The 17,564-nt window shown below is 49.8% G+C and overlaps 5 protein-coding genes across 5 annotated transcripts; 3 read left to right on the top strand and 2 right to left on the bottom strand.

Annotated features, from left to right (window-relative positions):
* Positions 1-337: 337 nt before the first annotated feature.
* L228DRAFT_61933 (hypothetical protein) lies at positions 338-1,050 on the bottom strand. The gene has a single exon (XM_018336770.1). The coding sequence runs from the start codon at positions 902-904 to the stop codon at positions 530-532; it is 375 nt and encodes a 124-aa protein (XP_018190648.1). The 5' UTR covers positions 905-1,050; the 3' UTR covers positions 338-529.
* A 1,421-nt stretch (positions 1,051-2,471) lies between these two features.
* On the top strand, positions 2,472-3,263 carry L228DRAFT_207611 (6-phosphogluconolactonase; the record flags this gene model as incomplete). The annotated part of the gene is made up of 1 exon (XM_018329726.1): positions 2,472-3,263. One exon carries the CDS (start codon positions 2,472-2,474, stop codon positions 3,261-3,263), a length of 792 nt encoding a protein of 263 aa, XP_018190647.1.
* Positions 3,264-3,610: 347 nt separating this feature from the next.
* L228DRAFT_61820 (hypothetical protein) lies at positions 3,611-6,160 on the top strand. The gene is made up of 2 exons (XM_018336769.1): positions 3,611-3,945; positions 4,028-6,160. Exon 2 carries the CDS (start codon positions 4,040-4,042, stop codon positions 5,747-5,749), a length of 1,710 nt encoding a protein of 569 aa, XP_018190646.1. The 5' UTR covers positions 3,611-3,945; positions 4,028-4,039; the 3' UTR covers positions 5,750-6,160.
* Positions 6,161-9,381: 3,221 nt separating this feature from the next.
* Positions 9,382-11,364, top strand: L228DRAFT_265572 (hypothetical protein; the record flags this gene model as incomplete). The annotated part of the gene is made up of 4 exons (XM_018334722.1): positions 9,382-9,429; positions 9,550-10,274; positions 10,354-10,804; positions 10,885-11,364. 4 exons carry the CDS (start codon positions 9,382-9,384, stop codon positions 11,362-11,364), a joined length of 1,704 nt encoding a protein of 567 aa, XP_018190645.1.
* A 1,887-nt stretch (positions 11,365-13,251) lies between these two features.
* On the bottom strand, positions 13,252-17,560 carry L228DRAFT_243879 (hypothetical protein). Its single transcript, XM_018331792.1, has 2 exons — positions 17,188-17,560; positions 13,252-17,112 (listed from the first exon to the last, which is right to left on the bottom strand). Exons 1-2 carry the CDS (start codon positions 17,376-17,378, stop codon positions 13,572-13,574), a joined length of 3,732 nt encoding a protein of 1,243 aa, XP_018190644.1. The 5' UTR covers positions 17,379-17,560; the 3' UTR covers positions 13,252-13,571.
* Between the last annotated feature and the right edge of the window lie 4 nt (positions 17,561-17,564).

Genomic DNA, 17,564 nt, shown 5'->3' with positions numbered 1-17,564 from the left:
GATTCGTCACCTTTGCGTCCGGCAGTGGCAGATGGGCTGGGTTGCTGCCCAGCCAATAGCCTCAGTAGAATCCTTCCAAGGAGAGCCATCTCTGGAAGAGAGTGCATACATCATCTGGGCAAGGCCCTTCCCGTCCGTTAGTTAGCCTTTTCACGACGGGCGGTGCGCTATTGACCCAACGCCCAACCACTTAACCCGGTTCAGCATAGAGTATACAAACAACCAAAGAGAGAGGCGGGAGGGGAGGTGTGAAGTCAGGACGTGACGTCTCGTGGAACCATGGTGAGGTGAGATTAAAAGTTTTCAAGTGCCCATGTCCACGACAAAAGAAAAGCATTTTAGCTACCACGACTGTTTCCAACCGAAGAAGATAGGGAAACTGCTTATTCGTAGCCTACGAGTACCTCTCGGCTTTTCCCTGCCCAATAGGCCGGTCCAATGATTTCTAGGTAGATGGCGATCGGATCTGCATGAAACAGATTTCGCAGAGTCGTTTGAAAATCAGGCTCCGAATCGTTGAACCAGAGCTCTACTGCCCACATATATGATTCTCCATCCACGGGGCACATTTGCTGTGACGAACGACGAGAACGTGGGCAACGTATCTGTCTGCGGCACATGGTCCCCACTGTGGCCCAAAAGTTCTACGGTAATATGACATCATAGTTTCGCTGTCATTGGTCGTAGCGAACCGCTGTCGTCCAGAAGGAAGAAAAGAGAGGAAGGGGAGAAGGGCAAGGAAAAGAGACTTCAGGAGTCTTGCGAGAGAACCTAATTCGCGTTTTCTCGTTCCTGAATTCTGAGCAATCTTACCTCGGTAAAATTCATCTTGAATTTGAACACCAATTACTTCAGGGAACCAAGAGTAACCACAGGTCGATGTTCTGCGCGATGCAAGGTGCATGAGAAGGTTAATTAGAAACAGGAGAATAAGACACAGCTCTGGCTCTGCTTCAAGCCTGCGCTTATAGTTTGGTGGCAATTTTTGACAGATGCAGTACTTAACACATTTTGGGTTTCAATTGAATGGGTCCGAATCTACTTTTGCCGATTACTTCATTGCGGTCACATCATATGGCTACCAAGTGCAGAGCGGGGCCCAAACGATGTCATGACCCTATTACCGTTGAGGATTTTGTACAGTACTCTGTACAATCGTGAAGTTGTGGCGTGAAAACTGTAAACCTTATACGCCTTAACCGAGTGTTACAGTTAACAACCGCTTTCTATTTGCTGATGTCCATCCTTCGATCGGACCTCGCAGAGAGGAGGATGAGCCTCGGAATGAAGCCGCAAGCGCTCCTTGTACAATTGCGTCAGACGCAATGTCGCGGCCGAATTTTATTTCAATGTTTGTCTCTTTGCTGAAGATGACTGAAAGACATCAGCCAAGGACCCTGATCCGCAACGTGAATAATGTTTGGTGCGATAAAACGGTATTGAAAATCTCCCAGAAAGGGGGAGGGCGGGGGGCTGCCCTCACACAATTTCCTCGTAGGGGAGCCCTTACCCGCCCCGCAGCAGCCTTGGACCGTTTCAGCTTCGACTTAACTGAAATTTGGCTCTCTTGGCTCATTTCGGCATTGAAAATTCTAGCATTGAACAGTTAGCGTTCACAGCGAAACGATTAATTTTGGTTTCATACAACATGTGGCCAGCCGTTTCTTTCGTACCCCAACGGTAGGTAGACAGAGTAAATGTTCTGATATTACATTATCCCTTTCGTACTCGGCCATCTCCTCCCTTTTTCTGCTTCTTGTTCTCCTCCCGTCCTGCAAGCAAAGCTCTCGCCAGGTCTACATTCCCCCAATGGCCAACTTTGCATGATCTGTACCTGATGGATACGTGCCACGAGACTTGAATTGATTGCAATCGTCGTGCCCTGTGAGACAGAAATGGTTGAGCGAGTGATAAAGGCGTAATAGAATTTCCTACCAAACAGAGCTATGCAAAACCGAAATGACAGCATAACTTATCTGTACGTGACGGGAGTAGTCTCGGTACCTGAGATGGGGCTCCGTACCGGTACCCTCCCTGCCAGTGCGTGAGCCGTGGTACTGCGCGATCAAGTATTCTTTGAGCTTCTCTCTCCGTCCCTCCTGTTCGGGCTTACCTCCGTGGCACTTTCCAACCCAAAATCCGTCGCCTTCCGTCATTATTGCTCAAAACGCCCATTTCCTCGTCTGGCGATCTTGACCCCCCACCCCAATTCATCAGTAATCTTAATCTCCTCACCCAAAGCTTGACTCTCCCTTTTTCTTCTTCAAGTCAACAACATCATCAACCTCTCCGTTTCAACCAGGCGATCACGACTGCCATCAAAAAACGAAAACGCACACTTTCAATTCACTGTGCGACCGGATTGTTCCAACTCAACCAGTGCATGGTCGACAACTGAAGACCCCGCTTCAACTATCATTAAGAGACCTCAAGTCGCTCTCACCTCAAGCCTATCACACACCTATTTCACCATGGGCAAGCAACCGAATCTCTACTCGTTCTCGAGCTCCGACGCGCTCGCTAAGAACCTCCGTTCCTACGTGATTAGCTCTCAAAATGACGGTTTAAATCGTCACGATGCCTTCAAGATTGCCGTTTCTGGCGGCTCTCTACCTGCCGTTCTCGCCAAAGCTCTCCTCACTCCGGGTAACGGCACCCCTGAAGATACTGTTCGCTTTGACAAGTGGGAAGTCTTCTTCGCGGATGAACGCGCCGTACCATTGGATCATGCCGACAGCAACTACAAGCTCCTCAAGTCGGAGCTTCTTGACAAGATTCCGGCCGAACTGGGCCAGCCCATTGTGCACCCTATCGACGTCACGTACCTGGACGATGTTCAAGAGCTCGCGGATCAGTATGAACAGGAACTGGTCAAATCTTTTGCTGCCAAAGACAGCGTCAAACTCCCCATCTTCGACCTTCTCTTGCTCGGCTGTGGCCCCGACGGCCACACTTGCAGTCTCTTCCCAAATCATTCGCTCCTGCGCGAATCGGACGCTTGGGTTGCTCCCATTAGCGACTCGCCCAAGCCCCCGGCGAAGCGAATTACCCTGACTCTTCCTTTAGTGACTCATGGCTTGAAGATCGCCTTTGTCGCTACCGGCGAAGGAAAGAAGGATGTGATGAAGAAGATCTTTGACACGGAAGAAGGCCAGGGTCTTCCATGTGGCTTGGTGAACGAAGGGGGTGCCGAGAAGGTGAGCTGGTTCACCGATGTTAGTGCGACCCAAGGAGTCGGCTTCCCCAAGAGAGGTAGCCTTTAAAGGAGAAGATTAACAACTTTTTCTTGCGTTCGGAGGGAGTGGGGATAGACGGAGGAATGGGTATACCTTAATCGCAATCGAGTGTTCGCGGCGTTTGCGAGCAGGCATCCTCGGGTTCTTTTTCCGGCATTCGTTTCAAGGAGCTGGGGTCCTCCGGCATTAGATGACCATGATCGGCTCGTCTTGCGTTTTGTCATCCATATGTTGCTATTTTCATAAGCAGGTAGAAGATTTAAATTAGTGCAGATTCCCAGAATTCAAAGACAATTCTCAACAAAGGCAGGCGGACAGAGAACCGGCTTAATTAGCACGGAAAGCAAGCATGCAGAAAACTTCGAGCGATTGAAACATGTTCGAGATCGTCTGGCGACCCCACACCTTGTTCCACAAACGTGCCAGATCTATATTACGGTTCCTATACAAATTTAATTTCAAGAATACTTGTAACTTATACTATCTATTTTTGTCAGGTATACCCAACCTGTGTGGTCCCCGCGTGAGCTAAAGTTGTTCCTTTACTCCATCCCTGTTCAATCCCCTGCCGACCGTTCGGGAAACCCCGAATTTCGAGTTCGAATGAGCTCTGGTGATCTCCGCAAACCTCAGCTAAACTATATACTGGCAAGATTTCGACTACATGTTATATGTTCTCATGTAGAAGTCGGTGGGCGAAATAGACAAGGCTAGTCTTTGGAGGTTTGGGCTGATTGACTTTGTTCGGTGGTCTTTGAAATCCTCAGCTAATCTAATATTGGGCTCGGCAGATATCGCGAACGATGGTAAACAAACATGACGAAGATACGACCTTAAAACAATTTGGGTTGTTCTCCCCACCATCGCCTTTACCTATGCATGAGGCGACTAGAAAGGAAAGTGGAATCATGAAGAAGTCTCTGCTCCCACAGAGGACGCCATCGAAAAGAGGCCCGCAGGGGAGCACGACTACAAGAAGCGTTGACGATGTGGTGGAAGCACGAGAGCCGCGTGCGAGCAGATTACCAACTGAGAAACGCAAACTCGGCCATTACGCTCCTTCAGCCGCTTCTACCCCAGTCACTTCTCGAAAGGATTCTGAAGCACTTGAGGCTGGTCGCTACGCCAAAGCAAACGCCAGTCAAAGCAAAATTCGCCGTCCTGGCGAACAATATGATCAGTCCTCTGGTTCGAGCTCTCGGTCAGAGGCTAAGGGAATTTTGGGAAGGAGTAATACGATTGCTACACCCTCTACAAGCCTTGACCGGCCGAGCTCAATACGCCGACCAGCACCTTCAGCGGCCTCTTCCGGTAATCCTAAGCATGAGAGTCACATTCGTAATCATTCTACCGAACACAGTAGAGTCGTAAAGCCACGCTCAAACACCATTTCTACCCGCAGTGGTATCTCTCATGGCCAAACTCCCGATCAATCGGTGTCAGTATCTTCTTCAGCTTCCGTGACTCGCTCAAACACACCACAATCTTTCGAAAGCTCCACACCCAATCCTCTCCAGCCTGAAGGCCGCACAAGAGGCGTTGCCGGGAACGACAGATCAGAAACCTCGACCAAGGGTCACTCACGAACTAGAAGTCAACCTACAATTATACAGAAGGACACGCCGCTGACAAGATCAAAATCTACCCTAGTAAAGGTGTCGCAGACGAGAAGCGCCACAACACGGCCGTCGCGGCCTCCATTTACAACACTACAGCAACATTACTCACCTAAAAAGATAACAAGAACGCCAACTAGCTCTTCAAATTCACGACCGCAAGAAGGTGCAGGCTCTGAGCAACCTCTCACTTTGGAGAGCTTGAGGGTCCAGGTGGAGCTGCTACAGCTACATTTGTTGCACCAGACCGCGAAAGGAAGCATCACATTCTGGGAACGTAGTGCGGAGCAGCAACTGGAAAAAAAATTTGGCGTTGTTTTGTCAAAGTATAATGATTTGCAGGAAATCCAACAGAAAAACCAACAACGAAAAGACGCCGCTGCATTGAAAAGCTGGCTGGGCGGTTCGCACATTGGGTCGGGAGAGCAAACGCAAACGCTGGCGCGTTTATTGCAAGATATTAGCCAAGTCAGCGATCCTGAAGGCCGATTTACGCGACAAGGCAGATATTTCGATCATTGGCTGAATTACGTCGAGTCCGTCTGGCAAGAGAGACATCGATCGGATGTTAATGTTAGGTCTCTACGATTTGTCGACGGACTTGAAAACAGCTGGAGGAACGAGGGTTTCTCCTTGTCAAGGAGAATGACGGCGTGGTTGGAGGAGCTTGAGAACCTAGGAACAGTGGTGTGCGGATCGAGCTTGTCCGCGGCGGTTGATATCTGCAAATCCCTGGTGAGGGATATGTCGTCTGAGTTGGAGGGCATGCGGCAGCTCGAAAAGGATATCATGCAACAAGAACAGGAATGGGTTCGATGCATGACAGATCAGGCAAGAAGAGTGGTGGCCGATGACGAAAGGCCCAAGGAACATTGCCCTGTCTGGGACGAAGACTGAGCAATCAGCTTCGTCTTTCTCTTTCCTCTTTACTTCTTTTGATTCTTTCATTTGCTACGATGGTAGCTCTTCTGAGCGTTCGAATTCTACGATACCCAACGCGGAACAGACTGCATTTTACCCATGTCTGGTCAACCAAACCCAAAGGACCTGTCCCTGAAAAAGGTGGCATACTTCCACCGAGCTTCCAAGCCCGATTATCCGGCCATAACCTAAACTTTACATAAACATCATCGCCTCGCCTGAAACTGGATCAATGAGAATGCTCGGATTCATCCAGCGACAGGGTATCCGAGCGCCAGGTAACAAGGGCAACCCGCTGAAGCGAGCAGGGTTTACTTCTCGATCCCAGTATTCCGATAGATTCTTTTTGGGCGCATTCAGCGGTTAAGTGCCGGTCAAAGCAGCAATGACAGTCTCTACGTCAAAGATACAAAATGATTGAAACGGTCTACCTAGGGCAGATACTCTCATTACCTTGTGCACACAACAAAACGATTTGACAACTAGACTCGACATAATATTTTTCAGAGACCCTGTTCGCTTGGTCACACTTCGAGCGGCGCATACCTGAGTCTACTTCGTAGAAAGCCCTACTGCTGGAGTGACAGCTACGTCCCGTACTGCGGTAAGCTCAGGTGTTAGGTCTGCCGTGCTTAGTCATGTAACATCGGGAACCAAGTCAGAGAGCCGAACAATGCAGTCAACAGCCTTTACCAGTTCTGGTTGATCTTATACCCGTTCCCACATATTTTGGGCATATTTACCGTTGCCGTCCACTCCAAATCCCGAGCGATCTCTCCAAGGGGAATAGAAGAGCTGATGAATCCCCTTTCGAGGACAATTGATGACCTTTTTTCTTGGCCAGAATGGAGGAACTTGGGCCAGCTGGTACCTAAATGCTTTCACGATGCGTTACATCCTTTGCCGGTATCGGATGAGCAAGTTTTTGCCCGCAATCCTAACCCGAATCGGATAGCTGCTCGAATTAATGATGATTTGTCGAGGACATTGGGCTGGGGCAGTGGAAACGGGGGGTGGGGATGGAAGGCAAAGAGAGAAGCGGATTGAACTAACTTGTACAAGAAGCTAGTGTGGTTGCGAATGGCCTGCACGTGCACGTTCCAGCTTACTTGGCCAAGCGAAAGCACATGGATGGCCAAGCACTACCTACGCCGGGGTCCCGAGCTTTGGGATCAAGCAAAGTGGATTGGATGAAGCGAGAGTTGAAGGGAACGAGATTTACTCATTACATCCCCCGAAGTGCAAATAGGGGGAAATCCCCCATACGTACCTATCTATGTAGCGGCGGCAGTAAAAAATTTCCCGGACGACACCACCTTTGTGCTATACTAGTCTGAATCCTCCATCGCAAAACGAATTTCGGTACCCAAGGCACAACTCAAAGGTCCCTAGCAATGACAGAGAGGGCGATAAGATGGCTGAGAAGGAAGCGGAGGCCAACGGTAGGTGCCGACGGGATCTTCCGGGGCTGCTGGTAGAGAGATACGGAGTGCTCTCAGATGCTGCAGATAAAGGTTCCTTAAGGTATATACCTTATTATTACTTTGTACTTGAATCGCAACCGGGCTGAAGTCCGATCGGACCGCGTCTATCCATTTCCGAATCGCGTCACATGGCTGCCTGATGGACTGCAGCGAGAAAATCGGGAGCGAGTAAGTGGTACGAGAGAAGTCAACACTAAGTGTATTGCTGAGAAGGTCTCGACGACCAAATACCGTGGAGACTCCATGTAACGCTAAGGGTAACTTGGCAAGCTCGAATCACTCGTTGCATCAGGTGGAGTCTCGCCTCAGACTGTTGGTCGTCACCACTAGTGACGCCTCGTTTATTGGGGAAAAGAGGAGAAGGGAGAGGAGGGATACCCTTCCTATTTGGGCGTTCCTCCGCGTCCTCTCTTCCCCTTACCCCCGTACTGCACGAGGTGATGATCGGTTGGCGAGAAATGCGTTAACTACTGGACTCCACATTCCGCTTGAGTTTACTTCTTCTGCGTCTCATAAGCGTCTTCATCAATGGCTGACCATTGCATGTACAGGCAAGTTGAACAATGCATTTGAACGGAAATTGGAGGTTCTTTCATTTCAGAACTATATGCCCATGAGTCTCTGGGTACATGCAGATGGAACACTGCCCATTACTTGCCATTATTGAAAAGAGGGAAAAACCGGACAAGCATTCATCTGATCTTGATTCTCTGACGTAAATATGCAGCCAAGATCTCCTCCTGGCATACCCAACCATCTACGCTCTGACCGGAGACACGCTTTTCTCCCCGGGCAATGGAGAGTTGACGAAGAGTGATACACTGTTCTCAAATCTACATGCCTCTAGGAAGAGTTGCAAAGAAAGGATGCACTATTTGGTCAGAGAAATCATGTGCAATCACTTCTGGAAAACTTGGGCCAATTTATTGTTGGAGCACAGGATGCCCATTCCAATGCCCTTTTTTCTTGTGTTCATCGGGTATTTTTGGGTCTCTCGAATTCGCATTAGTCCTCACAACTCCTGGACATGCAATTATACCTTGTCCTTGCGAAACATAGGACGAGACAGCAGAGGACAGACTCGAAACGAATCCGCGACGACAAGCGTCTTTTTGGAGGGGCGGAGTTCAAAATGAGTGGCATGGGCTCTTTTGCCGGTCGAGACACGAGAGGCCAGTAGCATTGCGCCCCCCCCGACTTACGTTGGCCCCAAGGAAGAACCAGACGTTCGCGCCCTGAAGCTAACGCGAAAGAGGATGAATCTTTGATTCTTACCCAAGTGCCCTACAGCCATGGACCCAACGTCCGCTCTCGACCTTACCAGTAATGGCACGGCAAGAGCCTTAGAGGTAAGGTGTTTGAATCGAAAAAGTCTCTGCTCTCTCTCGTTTTGATCTTGGGTCTGAGGTTCAAAGGCGGCAAACCCAAAAGGGGCACTGGCATCCGATTTGATCCTATCTCTTCCCGGGCTGATGTTCCGTTGACTGTGTGATTGGATACGAAAATTTGCAATTCATGATGAAATGAGAGCGGTAACCGTTACTCTGTACATGATACTAAATCCAGTTCAGAAGCGATGTAGTGAGTTGTAAGTAAATTAGTGTTGTCCTTCCGCCCTTTTCTACTCGCCTTCGTCTTTTACCTTCTCCGCTAGACTCCCAGGCCAGAATTTGAAAAGCCATTATTCATACCCACAACCGAAAAGACGCGCTCCACCCCCAGCTCATGAGTTGAGCGCCCGCAAAAGGCACGCGGAGCCGTCCCTAAGCCTCATTAACTCGAGCCCCGACACATTCTGTCCATTTGGCTCCACCCACCCACCCACACCATAAACCTCTCTTAGAGACACACTTACGCTCACCCCCAACCCGTGATATTATACGTCTCTTCGCCTCTCTCACCTCATCCTTTCTCTCTCTCTCTCTCTCCATCCCTACCCTTCGCCCCTTACTCGACATCAATACATTATCGAAGACGCTCTTTTGTTCCGCCGCATTTCCCTGCGAGCATATGTCTCTCAACCATCAACACTCATAGACCTGCAAAACAAACTGCTTCTCTGACTGAAGGGAGGCTTAAAGTGGGTCGATATTCTGTGGGGTATCTGTGTCGGAGGTCGTCAACATGTCATCATCAACCAAGCGAGCCTGTGATGCCTGCCATCGCCGCAAGGTACGTGAACCCACAACGCCACAGGATCATCGCCGTCGATCTGCTCTGCGAGAGTGAGATGGCGAGGATCACAAAAAGATACTTGGGAGGACGGAAGAATTGACAGTGCCATTTATTCAGGTCAAATGCTGCTCCCGCAGACCGTGTACAAATTGCAGCCAAGCGGGCCTCTCTTGCACCTACAATGCCATTCCTCAGAAGAAAGGCCCCAAGGGGAGCCGGGCCAAAGTCATTTCCGAACTTCGCCAGCGTCAAAAGCAATCCCAGTTGGCCATGGAGATGCAGAATCGCTTCATGGGCATCGACGGCGTTCCCATTAGCTATTCCCGAACGCCCGGTTTACTGACCCCGGAAACGATTCGGTCCTGCATCGACTTTTTCTTTGCCCACCTTTATCCTACCATGCCCATCTTGCAGCGTGACCAGCTGCATCAGATTTCAATGACGATTCACGATTCGGTAGAAGCATACTGTCTCATCAGCTCACTCTGTGCCTTCATGATGATTCAACCTGGAATGAAACCACCGGCGGGGGAGAGGAACGGTGAAGACGGAAGATCGGAGGGAATTGCTTTTGGCACAAGACTGCTCGAGGAAACATTGAGAGTGCGAAAAGGACTCGACTACGTCGAAAACCCAACCCATTTCACTGTCATTATCTCCTTCTTCCTATTTGCCTGCTACTTCGGACTGGATAAGCACAACCCCGCTTGGTTCCATCTTCGAGAGGCAACGACATTGGCGCAAATTATCGGCCTGCAGCAGGAAAGCAGTTATTTGACTGGCGATCCAAGGGACGCCTCTCGAAGACGCCGACTCTTCTGGCTGCTTTTCGTGACGGAGAGGTAAGTTTTTATAAAACTGTTTAGTTTGCCTGAAATGTGGGATCGGGACGTGTAGGCTAACTCTTTCCCCGCCTTTTAGAGCATATGCGTTGCAGCGACATCGACCACTCTCTCTTCATTCCACAATTGAAATGGCTCCGGTCGACGAGGACCCTAGCGAGACTGTTGTGCTTTCGGGCTTCAACCATATGGTCAATCTCTACCGTCCGCTGGACGATATGTTTGTCGGCCTTTGGAACAAGGCACGCGCGGATTGTTCCACTCCTTGGCTCGCCCAGCTGCAAAAGCAAATAGCCTGTTCCTTGCCAGCTACTCTGACTTGCACCGAGAGTCAAGCGGCCGATCTTCGAACGTCCCAACAATGGTTACGAACCATGGTCTGGCAACTATCGATCACGAATGGATACCTCTCCTCGTCTTCGTCTGAGGACTCAATGACCTTCAAGTACCCGATTGATATTGCGCGAGATTTGATTACTTTTACTGGCCAGTTATCCCGGCAGGCCATGGAAGTTCATGGTGTTGGACTGGTGAGTATTCATTTGCGGCATTTATTTGATACACCGCACGTTATTTCTGTTGTTTGTAAAACATACTAACCCTCGAGCAGATTGAAAAACTCTTTGACGTTGCGTGCACACTGACTGATGTCATGTCTTGCGTCCCCATCTCCTCGGATGGATTGCAGCTGGGTCCACGCGATTACCTTAATGAGGTCCTTGCTCTCGTCTCTACCCTCAGAGGAGGAGAGTCTCGGTATCTCCCGCTCCTTCTGGCCAAGATCAACGACACATTTCCCGTCCTTAGTGCACCTATCCCCGAGCCGGTTCCACTGGAGCCCATTGGAGACCGCGTTGAGGAGATTTTTGAGAGCTCTCCGTCAGCCGATTCTCAAACGTACGATAGTCCGCCGCTTCAGCCAGCCACACTTGCGGTTCCTACTACCGTTGGCATCCCCGAGTATCCAACCATGGTCACTGGCCAGGCTTATCCAAGTATGTCCGCAGAGTTGCCATATGCAGGACAGACTACCACGGCAAACGTACCGCCAATCTTCCCGATCATGGGCACCGAAACATATGGGATCTGAGGTCATCGCCGTCGGTTTCCAACGGATATGTTGCTCCGGCTTAACTGGAAGGGCAGCTCTTTCTTCCCGGCGGGTCCGTATCCAGTGGCATTATCATCACCCGCTGCCTACTGCCGGCTATCTTGCTAGCAAACAAAGACATGGACGAACGACGGATCAAATTGTTGCAGGTCGTTCTGAGCTTCAAACCGGAAAAGTGGAAACGAATCAAATGCGTCGTGCAAAGCGATTGACGAGGACGGTATCGAGGAAATGCAACCTTGCACGCTGCAAGATCCCGCGTCCAAGAATGCACGCCCTTGTCGCAACCTGCAATCTACTTGAAGAAACGGCCGAGCTACAGATATGCATCAGCATCAAGAGTTGCCGAGTCCTGATCTTTTTCAAGTTACACCGCTCGATCAGCCAACAGCAAAACCAACCATACGATTTCACAAGGAAAACTTTTCTCCTCATTACCCTTTTACATTCTCATAAAAATATTTCGTTTTTACAAGTCCCATCAAGGGGCTTTTTACCATATTTTAACTCTACGAAGACCAAAAAACGTCATTTTACGAAAGTCTAGACGAGTTTGATGAAAATTTTCACCCTTTTCTTTTTCTTTGTTTTCCTCTTGTCCCGTCATATTTTTCAATCCATACCTACCTTGGTTCTCTGGTTTTTTTTTTATATTGTACTTGTCTCTCTCTGTTTCATTCGCAGCTTTTATTGTATTTTTAAAGGCGTCCCTGTGATCCGTAACTGAGCACGAATTATTTCGGAATCTCTGGGACGAGAAATTTTTGGAGAAATTATGGTGTCTATAGGTGATGTAGGCGATAGTCGGCGATGCGGCGATGCGGGCGACATGGCGAAAAGAAAAGCGACAAAATATTTTTTTTTTTTATTTTTGTTTTCTTTTTCTTAAATCTTCGGTGTCAGTCTTGTATATTTTTTTTCTCTTTATCTCGTCTACTCTGGGGTTTACTCGCCATGTCTACTCCATGTCTACTCTGGAGTCACAATCTGTTTATACCTGTTTTACCTCTTTGGTACTTTTACCCTATTTTTTTGACTTTTTTTTTGCTCTATAGATTTATCGTGGGAACTTTTTTTATTTAACGTTTTGGAAATTGGGCACTTGGTAAGGCCAGGACCAGGGCCACCATTTGGGATAAGGATAGCTTAACTTTTTTTGGGGGATAAGATTCAAAATTACCATTTTCTACTCTCTACTTCGTATTTATAGATTCATAACTTTGTATATGGGTACATGTGTGTGTATGTGTACGTGTGTGTGCCCTTATCCTTCCTGCACGAGACCTTTTTTGGAGAATGATCTATAATGTCTTCTCATCTGGCTGCTCGTGTTTACATACACGTTAGTTATATAAAACTAGGGCAGTTTATTATTTGTCTGCTAAGCTGCTTACATACAAGATCATACAAAAATCATACAAAACAAAACTCCAAAACATGCTAGAAATGACAAGGCTTGATAAGCGGAACTAAACCTTAAAAACCAGAAGGGAAGGGGGGGGGGGAGGAAATTCTTGGACGAGTTGGGAATTCCGGGATTTGATATGGCTGGCTGGCTGGGCTGGGCTGGGCTGGGCTGGGGAAGAATCAAAAGATACTGACAATTTAAGGGGAAGAAAGTAGGGGAGGTGGAAAAGGAAGGAGGGAAAAAGTAGACTCGAGAATAGAGCAGAATACCAAAAACACCTATATATCAAAAAAAAAAAAAAAAAACAATAAAACAATAAAACTAAAAATGAAAAATAAAATAAAACAAAAACTAATCCGAGTATAAGATATAATTTATGTGGGGAATATCATGTGCAAAAACAAGATAGAACAAAAAAAAAATAGGACAAAAAAAAAAATAAACATAAACAAAAAACTCCGCCGATACAGTAAAAGAGTGATAGGAAACCCAAGTGCAGAATACAAACGGTGCATGAATCATAAGGTGTATAGATAAACGGGATATGTCTTGAGAAATTTCGGGGATTATAGTAGACAGGGGGATCCGGAGAACCAGGAAAAAAGAGGGGCCCATGGGAAACCAAAAAAAGACACAAAAAGGTGATCGATTCTGCGCAGACCAGACACAGAAGAGGCTGAATATACAAAAGGAGTACGAGTACGGGAATACAGTAAACAAAATTCCGTCACAATGGAATGAACAGGGGATCTGTGTATTTGTGCGCCATGCGATGAATTTACACCCGATCCTCTGCAAAGTCGAGCACTTCGCAATCGTCTTCAAAGAAGCCCTCGTCATCATTGTCAGCTTGCATTCCCGGTCGTGCTCGGCGACGGCGGGTCGTGACAACAATCTGTTCGACTTCTTCGTCGCCTTCGCGGAGACTCATGAGATGCTCCATCTGCTCTAAGCCGGCAGTAGTTCGAATAACGGCGCCATGGCCCGCAGTGCCATCTTCACCATCGATTTCCACGTCGCCGTCGCTGTCGCCGTCGTGGCCTAGAATCGATCGGCCGACATTCAGACGGGTCGTGGAAATGGGCATGCCAAACACCCAAGGGTCTAGACTGTCGACATGGAGGTCTGGTGGAAACGATTCTGTATTTACAGCGACACCCCCGTCTGTGCCCCGTTCTCCATACTCCTGCTCCTGATCTGGGGATTGTTGAGAGTAAGACGATGTTGTAGTCGTTTCTAAATCGCCAAATGCGCCACCGTAATTGGCATTGTACACGAATAGGCCGATCCGTTTGTCAGTATGGAATGGTTGGTAGGGCGGGTTAGTCTCGATCTCGGCTGAAGAGAGTGGATGCGGGTTAGCGGTTTTATGGTGGTGATGGTGGTTACCCGAAATTGGCGAGACCCGCAAGGCCCAGAACCCCTCTAACGTTGGCTTGCCGCTTGGCGGGTTTGCATCGTGACCTTGGCTATTATTGTGGTCCAGTTGTTGTTGTTGCTCATCCCCAGATCCACTTCCAAATGTTGCCAATCCTGCGCCGTCTCCGTTTTGGTCGTTTATGTTACCAAGAATTATACCAGAAACCGCTGGTGCGAACATATCATCGGGGATGTTGGGCAATCCAAATTCGACTGCTTTGGGTCCCGCCATTGACGATGCCCATTTGCTCGACCGCTTGGCGCCTCCAGATCGCACTCGTGCGCGTAGTGGGTGAATTCGAAGCACCCCACCGCCCAAAACTCCAATGAAGCCAGTTTCTTTGCCGGTCAACCATCGCACACACCCGGGCGAAACTCCATTCGTCAAACCAGGTAAATGTAGTCTCTGTTCCGAAGCATGGCGAAGGCTGTTGACTGTACCTGTCGCTGCTCCAAGCGACTTGCTGAGACCCGCGGCAACGGCTTTGCCACTCGTTGCACGGGGACCAGCAGTCATGGTCAACCCACCCATGACGGGAAGGTTTGAACCGAGGCTGGTGCGACGTGAACGAGCATCAGCAGCAACAAACGCTTGAGCCTTGCCATTGATCATGTTCATAGCATTGGAGACTGGCTTCATTGGCCCACCATCTTCTCCATCAGCATTGTTTGAATACCCGTCAGATTGCTGACGTCGGCTCTTAGCGGCCGCATTGCGAACAACGCGTCGGGGCGGAGGCCATTGGAAAGCGCTCGCAGGTAAATCGAATAAATGCACTGTGCCTTTCTCTGTCACAATTGCCAGCTTCTCGCCCTTGGGAGCGGCCCACACCACGTCTATAATATTGGCAACCGTCATTCGAGTGTATCTCGCGATTTGCCTTACCAAAGGGCCCTCCAGCGATGCCGCTCCCTGATTACCCTCTTGACTTCCCGAAGGCATCGTAGGACTCGCCTTGCTGGTAGCGACACGCATCAGGTCCCACACGTACTGCACATCACCTTTTCTACTTGCTGTCAGCAACATTAAACCACTGGGAGACATTGAAAGGAAGCTGCATCCGAGTGGCGCAGAAAAGGTTGCTATCGGACTGAGAGGTGTTCTCGCTTTGGACTCTTGCGCGTCAGCAAGTTTCTCCAAATCGATTATCGACACTAGCGCAGGCTCGCCTGCTGCTTGAGATGATTGGTGGGAGTGGGCGTGGGTTGGAGGAAAGTATTGTTGAGACGCAGGTGGCGAGTAAACATTTGCCTGATCACCGCCAGGCGGGCTGATGCTCGGATATCCGCGGCCCTGCCCATTGGGCGGAGAGGATCTTCGCCAGTAGTTTTTCCAGGCTTGCATGCCTTGATCACCTACCCATTTCGCACCTTTGATGACTTCCTGGGTGACTCCGCGTGCGACGCGGTTGAAGACGCTCTCACCTTCGGGAGTATCAACGAAGCATGTCACAGGTGGCTGCGGAGGCGGAGCGTGCGAGCGAACGCCTGGCGCCTTCAAAGACGGCATCGACGATGGCAATGGAGTGCCATTCAAAGAAAACACGCTTGTTGAGCTGGGAGGTGAAACTGCAAGCCACCGATGACTGAGTGCAAGCAGTGGAACACCGCGAGGCAAGGTAGGCTGGCTTTCCTCTGCAGGACGATTGTCCAAGTCTGCGGTAGTGCTAGAAGAACTCGATGACGCAACTGTCTTGCTTATCCGCACCGTTGTCCAAACTTTTCCAAGGCATTTGAATACCGAGGTTCGGTCAGTTTGTGCAGACACATGCGAGTCGTACCCAAAGATGAATACTTCGCCGCTCGTTCCAGATGAGACGATAATGTATTTCCCTTTGGCATGCACGGAGAGGTTTCCAACGGGCGGCGGGGGCGCAAAAAGCGGACTTGATACAGGCGCGGAGATGGCAACAGGCGGGCTTGTATAAAGAATACCCAGATATTCCCGGCTCGCGAGAGAGTAAACTTCGACAGACGTTTCATAGTGCGTGACTGGCTTGAAGCCGTCGGCAAAGGCTTGTGCACTGGCAGAGTCGGAGCCATTCTCCTCTGGCGTGTCCGCGGATGAAGAATCCGAGCCAGCAGTGTTTTCCGAGCCAGGATGCTTGCTCTTCTCTCTGCGTGGCAAGATTGGACCGTGTACGATCACGGCGACCAGTGGACGGGAGGAATGAACGGGGTCATCTCGGGCTGTCCACGGTAAAAGTTTGGCTCCAATCACCCCACCACGCAAGCCTTCAAGCCTTCCAATCACGTCCATTTTGTCGTTCTCCACCCTCAGGACATCCAGTCCGCCCTCGTAACCGATCAGCAGCACGTTTTCGGCAGACTCGGCCCCTGGGCTAGCTGACGTGCCCAACGTGTCAAAAGCGCAGTAATAGCCCTTCTCACCGGCTGCCCATCCATTCTCGAGGGGAAGATGGAGGCCGAGGTCAGCGTCTGGCGCACCGTAGAAGTGTGCCTGAGGCTGATGAGGGAGAGGCGCTTGCGCGCCATAGGGCGGTCGAGCTCCGTATGGTGCGTGCATCGAGGATCGTTTACCAGCGCCAGAAATCTGGGCCAGCGGGTGCTGAAAATGCTCTTCAAAGCTTTGATAGGTATTTGGATAGCTCAGTGGCTTGGGTCGTCGGCCAGGAGGAGACGTCGACGGCGACGCATGGTGGTAGGCTCCGCCATCGCCGTAGGATGACGGAAAGTTGGGCGGCGAGCCATTCAAACTGGCTCCATTGCTCGGCGCAGGCGTATGGGGACTGGTAAAGAAAGGTAAGGATTTAGCCCATTCACTGGTATGATGGGCCGCAGAATTGGCAGTCGCAGTTGCACCCGAGCCAAGAGCAGCAAGGAGCGGGGAGGTTGGAGGCTGGTGGCGGGATGGGATCAAAGACGGCGGGGACTTGGTTCTACATTATATCAACGTCAGCAAATGCAAAGGGAGTGCGTCAAGGCGAGTGCGTAAAGCTGCGAGGCCAACGTACAGCTCTCTGGGATAGATTCTTGTCACGCTGTTCCCGTCGCTATTTTCCCTCCCGGGTTTCGGACGTGCTCGAAGTCGGCCTCTTGATTGTAGTCCGGAGTGATTCTGTAAATGGCTTTGATATTGATAATACGGTCCCACTTGCGGATACGGGCGACTCTGTCCAGTCGGGTCGTTGGGCGAAGGGGGCATTCAAACAGCTTCTGAAGAAACGAGTTGTTGAGACGCTCGCTAACTAGTAGTGATAAAGGGAGACTTCAGTTGCCTCACAATAGGAGGCTTTGCTGAACTCAAGTCGCCGTTTTGAAAGTCAAAAGAAGACCAGAAGCAGGTATTTGAGATGGTTGGGACAGGTGCGTCACAACCACGTTCCCGTGG

This window comes from Xylona heveae (assembly GCF_001619985.1).
Source record: "Xylona heveae TC161 unplaced genomic scaffold L228scaffold_2, whole genome shotgun sequence".
Taxonomy (NCBI): domain Eukaryota; kingdom Fungi; phylum Ascomycota; class Xylonomycetes; order Xylonales; family Xylonaceae; genus Xylona; species Xylona heveae.
Note: the sequence above shows the minus strand (reverse complement) of the source record. Positions and strands in the feature narration are given on the sequence as shown.

Coding starts and splice junctions, on each gene's coding strand:
- L228DRAFT_61820 (XM_018336769.1), top strand. CDS start 4,040: ATGGTAAACAAACATGACGAAGATACGACCTTAAAACAATTTGGGTTG.
- L228DRAFT_61933 (XM_018336770.1), bottom strand. CDS start 904: ATGCACCTTGCATCGCGCAGAACATCGACCTGTGGTTACTCTTGGTTC.
- L228DRAFT_243879 (XM_018331792.1), bottom strand. CDS start 17,378: ATGCCCCCTTCGCCCAACGACCCGACTGGACAGAGTCGCCCGTATCCG. Junction 17,113..17,187: donor AGAATCTATCCCAGAGAGCT/GTACGTTGGCCT, acceptor GATATAATGTAG/AACCAAGTCCCCGCCGTCTT.